The 16,607-nt window shown below is 43.5% G+C and overlaps 2 protein-coding genes across 3 annotated transcripts in view; one reads left to right on the top strand and one right to left on the bottom strand.

Moving 5' to 3' along the window:
- The window catches only part of COL9A3 (collagen type IX alpha 3 chain), a 33,996-nt gene extending 23,303 nt beyond the window's left edge, over positions 1 to 10,693 (top strand). The window contains exons 23-33 of one of the 2 annotated variants that reach the window (XR_004499927.1): positions 1,236 to 1,289; positions 2,190 to 2,261; positions 5,225 to 5,260; positions 6,543 to 6,587; positions 6,816 to 6,848; positions 7,243 to 7,389; positions 7,745 to 7,799; positions 8,483 to 8,665; positions 8,927 to 9,004; positions 9,680 to 9,909; positions 10,508 to 10,693. Coding sequence is in view for 1 of the 2 variants with exons in the window: in XM_015647222.3 (XP_015502708.1) it covers positions 1,236 to 1,289; positions 2,190 to 2,261; positions 5,225 to 5,260; positions 6,543 to 6,587; positions 6,816 to 6,848; positions 7,243 to 7,389; positions 7,745 to 7,799; positions 8,483 to 8,665; positions 8,927 to 9,004; positions 9,680 to 9,855 (879 nt within the window). In the remaining variant the exon portion in view is untranslated. Of the gene's footprint in view, positions 1 to 1,235; positions 1,290 to 2,189; positions 2,262 to 5,224; positions 5,261 to 6,542; positions 6,588 to 6,815; positions 6,849 to 7,242; positions 7,390 to 7,744; positions 7,800 to 8,482; positions 8,666 to 8,926; positions 9,005 to 9,679 lie in introns of both variants that reach the window. The other variant, XM_015647222.3, reaches the window with a different exon arrangement.
- Positions 10,694 to 10,804: 111 nt separating this feature from the next.
- Positions 10,805 to 16,491, bottom strand: TCFL5 (transcription factor like 5). Its single transcript, XM_033519058.1, has 6 exons — positions 15,531 to 16,491; positions 14,646 to 14,832; positions 13,927 to 14,086; positions 12,990 to 13,230; positions 12,432 to 12,573; positions 10,805 to 11,783 (listed from the first exon to the last, which is right to left on the bottom strand). Exons 1-6 carry the CDS (start codon positions 16,262 to 16,264, stop codon positions 11,670 to 11,672), a joined length of 1,578 nt encoding a protein of 525 aa, XP_033374949.1. The 5' UTR covers positions 16,265 to 16,491; the 3' UTR covers positions 10,805 to 11,669.
- Positions 16,492 to 16,607: the final 116 nt, after the last annotated feature.

The following is a 16,607-nucleotide window of genomic DNA, read 5'->3' as shown; positions in this document are numbered from 1 at the left end:
TGCTTTTATGTAATTTTTCATCAAAGTTGCTGGCCTCACAAAAGGTACCACATTATTACAGCTGAAAATCAGAAGCAGTTGAGCTAATTGTGTTGGTGCAGAGTTTTGACAGCGGTGCAGTTGCAGCTGAACCCATGGTTATGTCTAACCTGGGCTTCTTCTTTCTGATTTGTTTTATTAGAATCATAATTTTTTGGTTAAGGCTGGGCTGTTCCAAGAGAGGTGCAGGATTTTTCTAGTGTTAAGGCTGTTTGGCTCCAAACAATTTGGTTTTTTTTAGCTCTGAGTACCAAGTGTTTCTCAGAACCTGTCAGGCCCCACCAGCAGCTCAGCAGAGTTATTTTTGATGCAATTTAATTTAACTTTCCTAAAGCTTTGTACATACAACTTTCAAAGTTCCTTCCTGAATTATAAGCAAAAAACAAAGTGGAAACCAGTAACCACAGAAATACCTGAGCAGTTGTTCAGCTTTTTGAGGATGATGCTGTTTTATGTCAGTGGCCAGTTTGAGGTTTATTTGTGTCCCTGAATGCTCCACCCAGCAGGGATGGCACTGAAAGGAGCCAAAGCTGCAGCCCTGCCTCGTGACAGAAGCTTGCTGAAAACATCTATTTCAAGAAGACAGTTTACAAAATGAGATTTAAATGCCTGAATTACTTAGGGTAGTTTTGGTTGGGTTTTTTTTCATCCAAGCTCTTTATTGGATATGTGATTTTTCTCAGGAGAAGGCAATAGAGACTCCTAATGGCAACGTTCATGCTCTGCCTGGTGAGCTCTTAAAAGCCTCTGCTCTGACAGCATGAACTGCTGCCTTTCTGTACATTGCTGGAACCAAGCTGGATGTCCAAGCAAATGGATGCAATTACCATTTCTCATTTCCAAGGGCCTCCAGCACATGTTTTGCAATCAATTAAAAGCATAATATTGGGATAGCAGATCCCTCTAATGGATGTTGTCTGTGCTCTATCATGCTGCCACTTTTTGCTGTCCCTGATCTCTGCTACTCCTGAGCATGGTATGTTCTTAAGCATGGATTATCCAAAGAAGCCTTTCTGTTAATAACAATATTATCTGCAATTATCAGAGCTCAGCAAACACCACTTGGCAGTGGTTCAGCAGCAGTGCCCTGGGGTGAAGTGCTGCAGCACAGAGCTGCACACTCTGCCAGGTTAATGACACAAATGACTTACCTGGCCCTACATTTTCTCCTCACCAAAGCTGATCTCTCTTTCCAGGGACCACTTGGCCTCCAAGGCCCCACGGGAGCCCGAGGTGTCCGAGGTTTCCAGGTCAGTGGGATGAGAGGGGAAATTGTGGGCATTGTGTTCTGGCAGGGCAGTGCTCTCTGCAAACCTCTGGCCAGACAGGTGATGGCACGAGGCAAAGGGAGAAATGTCTCTGCATTTGCCAGAGCCAGTGTGACACCTTCATTGCCACGGGATGGGAGGAAGAGCACGAGGCCAGATAAGCTGCCTGCAGGAGCCATTTATATTTAATGTTTGTTTGCAAAGGGAGGAGTTGAGGTTTTAGTTTTGAGCCTGTTCCCTGGCACAGGGTGCCCAGAGAAGCTGTGGTTGCCCCTGGATCCCTGGAAGTGCCCAAGGCCAGCTGCACGGGGCCCTGACCAGCCTGCTCTGCTGGAAGTGTCCCAGCCTGGGGCAGGTGGTGGAACAAGCTGAATTTTAAGATCCCTTCCAACCCAAATTGTTGTATGATTTTTTTGAGTTTGATCTTCATAAACACACCTCAATTTCTCCTTGATCTGGTCTGCTCTCTGCCTGTATTTCTTCAGTGAACTCCTCCTCCCTTTTGCTGCACTGGGCTCTCCAATATTTCTCCCTCCCTTCTCCAAGGGTGTGGGACCTCCCACTGCCCCTGACTGAGGGGAGCATCACTTGGTGGGATCACAGATATTGAAGGTTTAATGTTTTTAAGAGGTTTATTAATGTAAGACCCCAGGCCAAAGGTTGGAGCACCTTGGTACGTGCCTGACCTTGGCTGTGGACCAGGAGAGGAGCTGGCACTGACCATCACAAGGGGTCTCCAGGTGCTGGGGGGAAAAGGAGTGAAATCATCCAAAAAATAACCTTTCTGAACATGTTATAGAGGCTGGTGAACTTCCAGAGTGTCAAAGGGTGCAGGGTTCCTGGCACTGTCAGCTGTAACTTGGTTTTTTGTTTTCCCAACAGGGGCCCAAAGGTGCCAGTGGTGAGCCTGGCCTTCCTGGCCCGACTGGGATCCGTGGAGAGACAGGTGACAGGGTAAGGACACGAACCTGGGACTAATTCCTGCTTGGGATGGGAATTTAGAGGATACTGAGGGCCCAAAACCTGGTGTAGCTGGTGTGTGTTGGGTGTCCCAGGCCCTCCCCTCAGGGCAGGGAGCAGGACTGCTCCATCCTGGCCTCTCTGTTCCTGGTTTCACTTCAGAAACTCCCACTGTTTTCAGACAGGGTGCATTGTTTAAAAGCAACTTCCAGGTCTTATCCTAGCCAGAACAGAGAACATTTTTCCCTGTTCCTTACACTGATTCCACTAAAGTCTCGCTCCCCAGGAGCACAAGAAAGCTGATTCATGAATTTTTGTTACTCAGATGCTTGATTAGACTTTCTGGGTTTTTTTTTTTAAATTACAGTTTTATCAGTGACTTTTCTTTCTGAACAGCAAAACACCTGGGCATCCCACCTCACAGTAAATGTGACTTTTTATTTAAATGAGTTCATTCTCATTTGAAAGAAGCAAACAGGGCCAAGTGAACAGCATTTGTTGGGAGCTTGCAGGAGAACAGGAGCCATGTGTTCACCAGCTCCCTCCTCCCCACTTTAAGGTGAAAGATTTTTTTAAAAAAAAAAGCTTTAAGTTGCTTTCTGTGTAAGCAACTGCAGCAGCACCACAGGGGTTCCACAATGGCCCTTCTGTGCTGGCTCCTGGCAGGTTTAAAAAAGCCTTTTGGAGTGATGTGAGCTGGAAGTGTGAAACAGGAGCGTTATTGTGGAGCTGTGGGGCTCCTGACTGCATTCAGGGCTTTGCTGTGGTGAAAAATATACATTCAGGAGGGAAGAGGCCCCTGCATGAGGCGCCCAGGGAGCTGCTCCAAGCAGAGGGAGGGAAAACGTTGTGCTTAAAGCAATGAAAATTAATCTAGGTTGTATTTCTGGCTCTGAAGTTCAGTGTGGAATACTCTAAGATGTGATTGTTGGTTGCTCAGAAGGAGAGGAAATGGCCTCAAGCTGCACCAGGGCAGGTTTAGATTAGATATTAGGATTTTTTTTTCACAAAGAGGGTTGTAAAGCACTGGAACAGGCTGCCCATGGAAGTGGTGGAGTCCTCATCCCTGGAAGTGTTCCAGCCAGGCGTGGATGTGGCCCTTGAGGACATGGTTTAGTGGTGACCATGGTGGTGGTTGACCCTAAACCCTCAGATTGTGTTTTTATAGCCTAAACAAACTGCTGGGGGTGGTGGCAGCTGCTGGGGACACACAAAGAGCTCAGAGATCTGCCCTGGCCTTGCTTTGCTGCTGGTCCTGATGTGGATAAAGAGAACTGCACACTCAGGATCGATGCAATTACCTCGTCCCAGCTGCAGCCAACTCATCAAACTCTCCTGAAATCAATTGAGACTTTTCTGTGAAAAAAGAAAAATCCCCTCATGCCTGAGCTGAGTACTGACAGGCTTTTTCACAGTCCTTGGGCTGACTGTGGTCAGGAATATAAACCAGCATTTCAGTAAATGTGTCTGCTGGCATGAAAAACACGAGTGGTTTAGAGCATTTGACTGTAAGGTATAAAATAGCATTGAGATAAAATTCATCAACCATCTTGCTGGAGCAGGATATGGGGAGGGGAAGGGTTTGGCTGATGTTGCTGACTGAGGCAGCAATAGACAAATATTTTTCCTAAGGATTTTTATTATGATCAAATTCCTGAGGATCCTGGATTCCAGCAGCCACCTGGGGCACTGCCTGTCTGGGCTCCCTACTGGAGCACTAAATGCCTGGCCAAAGCCAGTTTTGGGTTTGTTTGTTTGGAGTTTTGTTTAACTGATGAGATGAAACATGTGAAGCCATGGGGCTGGCAGTCCTGAGCTCGTTGTTCCTGCTGCTAGGAATTATCACTGCAGTCAATTTGGGTTTTGAATGAAAATCCTCTGGGCTAAGCTTGTCTTTAATGAAATGTCCCTTGCAGGACTTGGTGTTTGGTGGCTGAACTGTGTTTTATTGCCTTAAATGTTCATGGAGCCTTGAGACCCTGTGAAGTCAGAGATACAAATTTAGATGAAAATGTTGAGAAAGGAATATATTATTTTTGCTATCAGCAACTATAAAACAGGTGATATAAACAGTTTTAGCCACTCTTCCATTTCTACATTCCATTGTCTGTTTTTCTGAGTTATTTTTCATTAATAGAAATCCCCTCTCTTTTTAACTTAGTGTTTGAATTGAGCAAAATAAAATGTCCTTGTTGTGTGTGTTTGTCCTCCTTGAAGATTCTGTTCTGCTGAGCCATCTCTGGATCCAGTTAATAAAAAAAGATCAGTTTGCAGATGCCAGATTGATGAGTGTGCTGCAGAAATCCTGCTTGAAGGGTAAAATGGCTGAATTTCACATGCAGATTTTGCAGTAGAGAAAAAAATCTGGGGTTCTCCTCAACTCCTCGTTGGCTCTGCTCTGTGGAGCAGAAAAATGATAAATAGGGCTGAAAATGTCTCATGTCCTCTCTGTGAGTGTCAGGTAAATGAAGATGGAAGGATTTTCCAAATTGCCTGGATTATTCCTGGAGTGATAATCAGTTTATCATCTAAATGTATTTTATTCCTATGGCCATGTTGTTCCATGAATCTTTAAATCAGGAGCACTTACTTGTAAATCCTAGGAAAACTGACAGTCTAATGAGGCCTTGGAAAAACATCTTGGCTTTTTGCCCTTGTGGTATGAAAATATTCTTGTCTGTTTTACACCACGAGTAAATCCAAGCTCCTCCTCACATTGCAGGCTGAGAAATTGTCCCACAACACAAACCAGGGATTGTGGAGAGTGTCACAGAGCTAGCAGGGGTCCTTAAATCCCTTCTTATTTCCAGGAAGTGTCAATGAGATTTGCACCCTCCTACTTGGCAGCTGGGAGACTGATTCTGACCCCTTACTGAGTGAGTGTCTGACCACACCAGGAATTCACAGGGAAGCAACAGTTTGAGCTTATTTGCCTTTTTTCTCTTACTCATTTTCAGGGTCCTGTTGGTGTTCCTGGTCCGAAGGGGAACCAGGTAAGTGATAACTTTCATGCTGTTGTCAGCAAAGGCATTTAAAGCAAATTTCAGGGACAGTTTTTTATAGCACAAATGGCTTTCTCTTCCACAAATGAAAATATTCTGCAGCAGAAACCAAAACCCTCTTTGCTCCCGTTTTCCCTGCCTTGGCACAGATGTTGTCTGTTCTAATGGAGGCTCATGAAAATGCTGTGATACAAACACCAGGCCCTTGCTGATTGTTTTGTGGCCACAGGGATCTGTGCAGGAGCTCCTCACATCAAATTCCTCCCGAGTTAAGTTTAGAAGTGCAGCTTTTCCTCGACTTCATGTGCCTGGTGAGGGATATTTCACCCTAACCTCGAAGTCTGGCACACTAATGAACTAGTTTAATCTGATACTTGTTGCTGCTCAACTTTCCAAGCTTGGTTTAATCTCAGCAATGAGCTTTTGGGCCAGTTTTCATCAAATATACGGCTTTCATTAATGCATGACTGTGTTCTTGCAGAAAGTGAGACTTTCCTGGCAAGCCTGGCTGGTTTGGTGTACCAGCATCAGTGTGGTCTTTGTTTTGTTGCTAAGGGGAAAGACCAGCCTGATCTCTGTTTGTCTTGGGATGACTTCCTCTGGAAAGCCACGGAGTCACCATAACAATGTTCATTATCTGCTCTAATGACAGAGCTGTGTGCTGAGCCAGCTCTGCCTCGGGCAGGGCAGCGATTGCAGGCATTTGTGTCACCCCAGGTGCAGATCGCTCAGGCTGCTGCTGCCTGGAGGTGAGCAGCAAAGGGGAGCTCCCTGGCCTGGCTGCTGCAGTGGATGTCACCAGAGCTTCAGCCACCCTTGCATTCCTGTCCCCAGGCGTGGAGAGGGGTGTTCCTCACCAAGAGATCAGTCTGAGGGTGGGATGATGTTCTGCTCAGGAGGCCATGAGAACAGGGACACTCAACCTTTGCCTGTGGCTGCAAACTCATGTTTTCTGAGACACAGAGCAGGGGGAGCTGAAATTTAGGTTCCCTGTTTGAGGAATGCCAGCCTGTGGATGTCTTCCTTGGCCAGCCCATCATGGTTCTCATCCATGTGAGTTCAGCCTTGCATCTGGGTCCCAGCTCGTGGCAAAGGGCATCAGTCCTCATGCAGGGGAACAGCTACTGTGGAGTTCAGCCCTGGGAAGAGAGAACTTCCTCTTGCTGGAGCAGCTGTGGCTGCTGAGAGCCCCCATCTCCCTCAGGTTACCCAGGCCTCAGGGTGATGCTGCTGTCAGCAGTAGGTGCAGTGTTAACTCTGGTCTCTCTCTCAGGGCATTGCTGGAGCAGATGGCCTGCCAGGTGACAAAGGAGAGCTGGTAGGTGTCCTTAAATCCAGTAGAGTTTGACTTCTCAAGTAACAGATGGGTCCAGAAAGTCATGGATCACTATGGTCAGTCAGAATCAATCACCCAAGATCTCCAACCCTGCTGTGAAAAGAAGGCTACTCAAGCCTTGCACATGTCACAGCACCTTGGGAGACTGGGCTTCAGACATGCATTTTCTCAATAAATGATTCTTTCTTCTTTCCCTTTTCTTTCTGACAGGGTCCCTTTGGACCCCCTGGCCAAAAAGGAGAGGTAAGTGTCAGACACTGGGGGCTCATGGCTCAAAGGATTTAGGAGTAAGTATGACCACAGCATGTTTATAACTGCAGAATAAACTCTGCTCTGGTGTCATTCCCTAGAAACAAGCTTTCCTCACAACCATGCTATAAAATCTGTGAGAAAAATGGGGGGTTGTGGAATTCCAGCTATTGAAATCTGTTTGATAATTTTGCTGCAGCAAGCACTGCTCTTATCATGACCTCTATATGCAAAAAACGCCCTTAGGATGTAAGAAATGTATCTGATCATCCAGATCAGTTCAGGAAACATGGAGAAAATCTTAACTCACCCCCAGGAGAAAAAAATGGACCATGTCTTCCATTTTAAGTGGTTTTGGTCTTTTTTTTTTTTTTGTTCTTTACTGCAGCCAGGAAAAAGAGGAGAACTTGGTCCAAAAGGTGTCCAAGGACCTAACGGGACAGCTGGAGCACCAGGGATCCCAGGACATCCAGGACCCATGGGTCACCAGGGAGAGAGGGGTGTCCCTGGCATCACAGGAAAACCTGGACCTCCTGTAAGTACCTGCTGCTTCTGCAGCAAAGTCAGGGAGCCTGTGAAGTGAACAAATGGATCCTGGGGTTTGGATGCTATCCAAAAAAAAAAGGTCCTGCATTTCAACAGGCAAAAATAAGGCCAAATAAATCCTAGATTGAATATCTGGCCTAACATTAATCTCTGCCATTCATACAGTGGAGTTCTGAAGGGAAGCTGTCACCTTTTGAAGAGGGGAAAGAACCCCCTGCTCTTCATGCAGGACCCTGTGCTGCTTCCTGAGCTTCTGGAAATGTGTTTTGTGTCCTGCAGCTCCTGCCAGGGCTGGTTATTGATAAGGAGGTTTTTACAAGGACAAATTATTCTGTTAACTGCAGGGAAAAGAGGCCAGTGAACAACATATCAGAGAACTCTGTGGGGAAATGATAAATGGTGAGTATTACTAGAGAAAAGTGACTTTAATTACCATATGAGTAAATTCTGAACATAAAATGGCTTCTGAGATTTGTTAATTTTTTGTCTTCATATGAAAAAAAATACACTGACCTTTAGTGTAAGGAAATTATTCAGGAGGTCACCTTGTTGGGGATGTCTTTTGGTGTTCTAAAATTAGTATTTTTAAATGATTCATCATGGCAATGGTCAAAATGCACTGCAAGCAGCTTTGGTACAAGTGTTGTGTGAGACCTCCTGCCCTAACCTGTGTCATTCTGAACTTCACCTCTCCTCAGTGCACCTTGTTTCCTTGGAGATCCTCAGGGAGTGTCCTTCTCTCTTCAAAGTGACTGTTCAGCCTTTGGAGGTTACATTCCCTGTTTGGGATGAGGTTAAACTCTGAAATTTTGCTTCAGGAATCTTGTTTTAATTATTTAAGTGTCATTTGTTAGAATACGTGACATCCTTTAAAGTGGTTTTAGAAACAGGAATAATCAACCCAGCAGATTTATGATTAAAATCTCCATCTGTGGAGCTGGGGAAAAAAAACCCCAAAAAGCTCCAGGTTAGCTGGAGAAGGACAGATTCAGTGTTTCCCTCTGCCAGGAGCAGTGGCAGGAAGTTCTGCCCAAACAAGGAGTGCAGATGTTGGAGATGCAGTGTTTAATGGTGTTTTTCAGAGCAAATTGCACAGTTGGCTGCTAACCTGAGGAAGCCCTTGGCTCCTGGAATGACGGGACGGCCTGGCCCAGCCGGGCCCCCAGGTCCTCCTGGAACCACGGGAAGTGTTGGGCATCCTGGTCCTCGGGGGCCTCCTGGATACAGAGGGCCAACAGGAGAGCTTGGTGATCCTGGGCCCAGAGGCAAGTTAAAACTGAAACAATCTGCTTCTCTTTTATGCCCACTGAAATCAATTGTGAACTTGTACTGAGCTCAGCACTGGGGAAAAGAGGTCAGGCCTTGGGGGGGTTCTAGATGGAGTCCTGCACCTTGAGGGCTGCCAGGTAAGCAAAGATCCCTGCAGCATCCAGAGCATTTGTAGCTTCTCTTGCTCTCTCCCCTTCCTGGCCGTGGCTCCAGCTGCAGAGCACAGCTCAGTGTGGAAATTGTGTTTGTGATTCAAGGTGACACCGGTGAAAAGGGAGATAAAGGACCTGTTGGCCAAGGCATCGATGGGCCTGATGGTGACCAAGGGCTGCAGGGTAAGTGTGGGGAAATGATTTCATGCTTCATCACTCAAGTGCTGATGGCAATAGGTTATCATCACTAATTTAAAGGTGTGTGACAACTCTGAGGCTCTCCAGATTAAGGGAAAGGATGATGCCTGCTTCCTGATGATTCACTACTTATTAAAAGATTCAAGATTAATTTATGCAAGTTAATTAATACTTGGAAGAATATTCTTTATTTTGCTCTCATGTTAAAGCAGCTTTTTTTGATTGGGATTATACCTGTACAATGAATAAACTTTAGGCACCAAAAGCAGGCTCTCCATTCACAGAATTTCATACAGCTAAAATATTTACAACCATGTTATCTTAAATTCTTCCACAAAAATTATACCATAGAATTGAACAATATTTATACCACGTTGTCTCAGAATCTTCCATAAAACAATTGCATTAATCCATGTTAATGAACTGTGATGTCACACAACCAAAACAGCCCTTGACCAAATTAGGGATAAAAAAATCCAAAGCACATACTCCAGATTCAGGGTAAATTTATTGAAAACACCTTGTACTCAACAGGCCATAACAAGTGTGATGTACAGACACTCTAAGTATATTAAGATCTCTAAAATCAACACATATATACAGATATTAAAAAAGAAAAGATGGAAATATTTCATGTATCTTTTCCCCTCTCTTGTTTAGGACCACCTGGTGTGCCTGGAATTACCAAAAACGGCCGTGATGGTGCTCAGGGTGAACCCGGGCTGCCAGGGGATCCTGGGACTCCTGGGACTGTTGGGGCTCAGGGAACTCCAGGAATATGTGACACGTCGGCTTGCATGGGAGCTGTTGCTGCATCAACTTCCAAAAAATCATAAACCAACAGTACAAGAAGTGAAGAAGTGACTGAATATTTAAATAAACAGTGCATTGTAAGAAAACAGAATCCTTCTAGTGCTAAAAGGACAGATGCTCCTTCTATTCTATTAAGTGGAGACTTTGACACAGTTCTATGAAAAAGAAAGCATCAGATGAAAACTTTAATTAAAAGATGCTTTATGACTATCTTTTCCGCCCCCCAATTATTTTCCAGAATTTTTACTGCTAAACAACCTCACCTTTCCTTCTTCCCTTTGCTCAAGAGACCTGCAGGAGGAAGCATTGCTCCTTTTTACCATCACCCCCCATGTACTAAAGATCACGACTTTTTGCTAAGAAAGTTTGAGCCTTTTCCACTGAATTCCTTGGTGCTGCTCCCACTGACTTCAGTCCTGCAGGTTTGTGCACTCAGACACGTTGTTAAGGCACTCAGGCACCGAGCTGCCTCTTCCATCAGTGGAAATCAGGCATTTCAATATCCTGTATTTTAACATCTGAACCTTCTGGCCTAAGGAATGACCATTGCTTTAGTCTGTGCTGCCAGTTAGAAATTTTCAGATTGCACCTCAAACATTTGCCAAGACTAGTAAACAGTAATCCTCTTGCAAGCAAATTCTGCAAAAGGAGTAATGTAAATATTTTAATTTCCAGGGAAGAATTTTTGTATATTTCCATATGATAACGAAGGAAATGAAGTAACAGCATTTTCATGACCTCTACATCAGCTATTTGCACAGTAATTGTGATGGAACCCCGCCTAAGAACGGATGCTCTTTTAAACTCCAGCCAAAACCACCTGTATGAACTGTTGTAAAAATAAAAGGAGATTTTTTTTAACCTTTTCTTTGTGATGTTGTAAATGTCATTATATAAATCAAATTAACGTGGCTAAACTGCATTTTCCAGAACTGGTTTTGTTAGGATTGTTTGGACATAAATTGCTGCACAATTGTTCTTATCCGTGATTTAAACCAGTATTAATTTTGGTAGAACTTTTTATACTTTAAAACTTGCTAGCATCATCTATTTAAAAAAATTAATAAAACCCCTCTCAGCTCACACACAGTTCTATTTCCGTCCGTGCCAAAGCCTATGAACAAAGCATCATATTCCTCTTTAAATATAAAAATACTTTATGCATTTAAATATCTACTATTTAAAATATGCCATTTTGGTCTTAAGTAACATTACAAGAACCTGTTGGACAGTTGTGTGGCAGGCATTAAAAGTAGTACTGAATTTAAAAATGTCAACACCATTGCACTACTCTTTGGAGCTAATTATGTTAAATATACATGCAAAATTCATAATACGCACAGTTTATGAATTAAACTATGCACTCGTCCAAATAACCAATACAATATTTACATTTTAAGTGAAAAAATGGGCATTATAATATGGTAACTTTAGTTTCTTTTTACACTGGAAGAATGAGTTTGCATCTAGCCATTAAAATAACAGGCAGATGGATGTTCTACATCTCTTCCAGTCTGTACTGCATCATCTTTAAAAAAGAAGGTAAAAGCAAACAATTAAATAAGACCCCAAAGCAGATTGACAAGCAAATTTTGTATAACTAAAGGGTTAAAATACTTAGTCATGACATTTTCTTGTAGCTTCTGGTCCCAAAGCCCTTTGAACAGGGCACTGATTTCCATTGCTGGTAGTTAACTTCCATTTCCATTTGCACTAAAGAATGTTTCCTTAAAATTTCTATTTATATATATTTACAGGTTACACTTTCAAATTCTTATTCAGCAAGTAAATAATAAAACTGGACTATTGTCACACAATTCAGGGTGGGCAGGTCAGGCTATTTGGTCTCCATAGCTGTGCGGTTTTCCTGTGCTGGACACATTACACATGAGTCTGGTCTTCCAATTTTTAGTCTCCTGCCTGTTTTACCACAGAACACAGTCTCAAATTCCTAAAAAAATCAAAATACAAATGATAAATGTTATATTTAATGTAGATATTTACTTGAGATGGACACTTCTGTTTCTCTAGAGCCTTCAATAGGAAGGAAGAGGGGCTATAGCTGTACCTGGACCAGCAGGTTTTCCAGTACACACCCTCCTAAAATTTTTGGCAGAGCCAGAATTACTCTGGAACTGCAACTACTGCTGAGGAGAACGGGAGCTGCTTTTAAAGCATGTAACCCTTTAACTCTGCTCACCCACTCAATACAGTGTGGGCATGTAGCTGTGATCCCCCTCCCTGAACTAACTCTGTGAAAGAGGGAGAAAATAGAGACAGTGAAGGAGAGGAGGAATGATTGAAGACAACCTTAATTTTATATTGTTGTCCAAATAGGATCATGCTCAGGAGTTGTGTAATTAAAAAAAAAAAAAAAATTAAAATCTGATTTGAAAACACTGACTGCCTGTTATTTCTCACTAGTGAACTCAAACAGCTGAAAAAAATTAAAAATAAAAATTTAAAGGAAGGTTCAAGGATATGGTGGGTCCTTCACAAACAGCATCAAGCAGAAGCTTTGCATCTCAGTTCTACATTATAACAGCTTTAAAACATTTCCCATTTTCATCAAGACCAAAAATGAAATGAGATTTCAAACCTGCTTCAGGGAGTCGCCGTGCCTTTCCTGAATGTACTTGAGGAATGCAGTTGTCCACTGCAGAGTTGTTGCCTTGTCAGTGTCAATCGTGCAGAAGGGAACGAGGAGATTGAGCTCATCACAACAAACCCGGATCCTGCGCCTGCAGGCAAACACCCAAGGTTATCAACCACGGGCCAGAGGGAAGGGAAAAATACAGAAAATAGGAAAACTACTCACATGTGCTACCAGCCAAGGACTTTGGGGACTGCTTTGTGTTTGCTACAAGCTTTGTGTATTCATTTTGTCACACACAAGTCACCTCATTTTTATAGAATGGGTGAAATGTTTGGAAATATCTTTTTGTTTGTTTACAGAGTAAAATCACAAAGACAACCACAATGAAACAGAGATTTTCTTTTCCCTTAAAAAACACCAAACCCTCACCTCCTGCACTGCTTTTTCTTGGAGTTAACACAAAATATGCCAAGTTTACACTTACTCTAGATAATCAGAGTATTGCAATACCACTATTTTAGGCTTCAAGAGGTGTTTTATGGCCCCTGCTCCCAGAATTACCTCCTGTCTCTCTCCAGGCGGTTGTGCCTTTCCCTTCTCTGGGCGCTTCCATCCTGGGAACCACTTTGTACCTGCACACTGGAGCTGGGCTGTGCTGACTGCCAGGGGCCCTGGGCAGCTGCAGTGCTCTGGTTGTTGTCCCGGGCGTTCCGAATCTCACCGAGAGGTTTGCGGTCCATGTTTGGATCCAACAGATTTATTCGACTGCAACTTCTGTTTATGGCTTGCTTGCATAAGGTGTCTTGTTGGAAAAATAAAGATGAAAATAATGACCTATTTATTACTCTCCCACTAAACTGAAAATAGTGATCATGGAAAGTTTTTTATGTGGAACAATCTTGGAAGCTTTACTGCCAGTCTATATTGATTCTTACAGCAAGACATGTCCTGCAGAAAACCTAAGGCACTTGCTATTCCAAAATCCACACAGCTTCAGTTTTCTCAGAGATCCCACTGAGATTGTGCCTGTCCTTGGTGAGCACCTGAGGCAGCCCTTAAAACATTCTTCAGTTTGATACTGACTGTGTCTGCTGGATCAGCTTTGGGGTCAAAGAATGTACTCCTCTGCCATGGGGTTTGGTGGTGTTTGGTCAAAGGCTGGACTTGATGATCTTGGAAGTCTTTCCCAATGTTAATGATTCTGTGATTCTAAAGAAACCAGCTGCTGACCAAGGCCCAGATTTTCAAAGCTACTTTGTAACCTCAAGTCTCCTCATTTCAAGCCAGAAGTGCTAAACAATTTTGAAAGTATAGCTAAACTCATAGGTGTTGAACTTTCTTGGAGAAATCTAGCCCCATGTTGCCTATTGAGCATCTCTGCCATAAAAAACTTCACATTCATTAAAATCATATTAATACCAGAAAAGACAAAACTTCAAAAAAAAAATTAGATTTGAAGACCAAGAGAAAAGCAAGTAAAAGAAGATAAATGGTTTACCTCCAACTTTAATCCAAACTTCCTCAGGCAAAGCTTTATTTATAGCACCTACTGTCTGTTTCGTGGATTCAACTTCCTGATAGAGAAAAGGGAATGTCTTGGGTATCCCAAGGTCTTGATGTTTGGCAGCTTCCAAAATAGTGCAAGATGTTCCACAGGTCTGTGAAAACAAAAAGGAAATACTTACAGGATTATATACATTAAAAAAAAATTAAAAAAAAATATTTTGATATCTTTCTGTTAGCATCCTAAATTACTTCTTCAGGCAGAATAAATCCCAAATACACACAACCATGGGGTTTTGACAGAGTGATGAATTTTGAAGATAGCTCTGACATTTCTCAGTGCCATGCTATCACTTTGATTTCAGAGGTTACTGCAAAGTTGTAGAGGGGGAAATATCTTTATCATAAAAATGAATTAGAAAGAAAGGAACTATAGAAAATGCTCTCCTTGTCTTGCACAGATGAAACTGATGATAAACTGATAAACCCTAAAAAAAAGAAATCTGATGGCCTACTGCTTATTAGTGAAACACATGTTATTACAAATGCCACAAAAATTACTTGATTGTCTTAAAGATTAATAAATAAATTGCATTACAGATCATTCTGATCATCCACATTCAAACCTAGCCACACTATACCACAAAGCCTCAGAATTCTACTATACCAGGGAGCTAATACTGTCAGCATTAGAACTTGGCAGAGGAGAGTTACCTGTGCTTGGGAAGGATTAGCACTTGCAGCAGCAGAACATGCATTCATTGTAAAGAACGGGTATGTGAATGGTAAGGAATGTGTGGCAGGTGCAGCCTTATTTTTCCCTAGTGCAGCACACCTGTTCCCTTGCTGGTGAAGAGGAACACCCACCACTTCTGAGGGCTGGCGGATCAAAGTCACTAAACTTCAAACAAAAACAAACACAGAAAACATACTAGGCTGACTGCTTGGAAATGAGTGCAGAAATGCTACAAATATTCTAGAAACTATCACCAAGATACCACTTTCATTTACTGTAAACAGAAATCACTGTTATTGCCATATTGCCCACTTCAGGGGCCAAATGAAAGAAAAATCAGTCAAGGAGGTATTTTATTCTGTGCAGTAACAAGGTGCTTCACGCCTCAATAAAACATTTTGTCAGCACATTAAGATAGGTACAGGGTTAGGTTGTAAAACAATATTTTTGCTCAAAGTTTTCCCCATAGTCTGGCCTCCACATTATAACCCAAATTTATTATTATTATTATTATTATTATTATTATTATTATTATCATCATAAATCTACTTTGCTTTTAGCAAGCTGCATGTTAAAACTAGGTAATGTTCTCTCGCCTTTATTTACAGTACATGTTATCAAGAATAAAGTTGTAAAGCAATAAATGTTGGAACTCCATGCTGTACCATTTATGCAATAAACAGAGGGGCCTAAGCTGAGCTCAGTGGAGTCGCAGCCACATTTGATGGCACAGTTTAACAAAGCCCAACCCATCTTTCTCATATATTAAAACAAGCACTATTCTTAGGTTTCATTAAGCAAATCACTTTTGAACTACATGATACATAGTTTAACAACATAAACTAAAAGTAATTGCAACACACTTGTTAAGAGTTACTCCAGATTCTTGGGGTTCTTGACATCTGGGGTTTTCTGTCGGGCTGCTGTTGAATCTGTCTTCCAACCGAGCTCTGACTGCAGGTTTAGATCTAACCTCTGGTGCCAGTGCCGAATTTTCAACAAATACGTTTTCCTTATTCTCCCCCAAGAAATTTTCACCCTGTTTAGCTTTTGCTGCACTGCATCCCGAGACTTCTACAGAGCTACTACTGTTGGGCGCTTTCTCTCTTTGGTTCACAGGGAGGTTGGACTCGCTAAGTAACATCATCCTGAGCTCCTGCAAGTCAGCATAGCCCAGGTGTGGGTTAGAACTCGGCCAGTAGCTGTCACAAGGCAACCCTGACTGACAGGTAACTGGGCAGACCGACTGGTTCCCAGAGCTGCTGGATGAGCCCCCATCCTGACTGGTGCTGGGGGAGGGCTGCTGCAGAGGGGGATCTGCAGAGGGGCCAGGCGAGGAGAAAGCGCTGAGCCTGGCTTCCACTTCACCTTCACTACTCTGCGCCTCCGTGTGTGAGCAAAGTATGTGCTGCAGCTGGGTGTACTCAATGTCCATCATCTCCACCAGACTGGCCTCGGGGGTGGCAAAGCCAAGGTTTTGCTCACCAAAGGAACTGTCACTTGAGCCTCCAGGTCCGACAGCAACGGGAGCGGGGTCAGGAACACTAGCTGGGCTCTGAGGAACGGTCTGAGGCTCCTCGGGGGCTGATCCCGACATGGCTACAGCAAACCTAATCAGTTACCAATGTCCCTTTCAACAAAAAACCATAAGACCTTCAATTGTCGGTACTATCCATTAAAAAAACCCAAAGGCAGAAAAAAATTGCACTTAACCCTGATTGGCGAGGTAACAGAGTGGGGACCAAGCTGCCGCTGGCGGGGTACCTGACACCCTGACCATGTCTCCCCCCCGGGGTGAGACCCTCCCTCCCCCTCCAGCACAGCTGCTCACGACAAACGGCCTTCACCTGTCCCCGCCCCGGCCTCGGCGGGGAGGCTGCGGGCACTCTGCGGCCTGGCACCCCCTGAGACAGCGCCCGGACGGCGGCGGGGCAGCCCGG

Source organism: Parus major, chromosome 20 (assembly GCF_001522545.3).
Source record: "Parus major isolate Abel chromosome 20, Parus_major1.1, whole genome shotgun sequence".
NCBI lineage: Eukaryota > Metazoa > Chordata > Aves > Passeriformes > Paridae > Parus > Parus major.
This window is presented reverse-complemented; position numbering and strand designations above follow the sequence as displayed.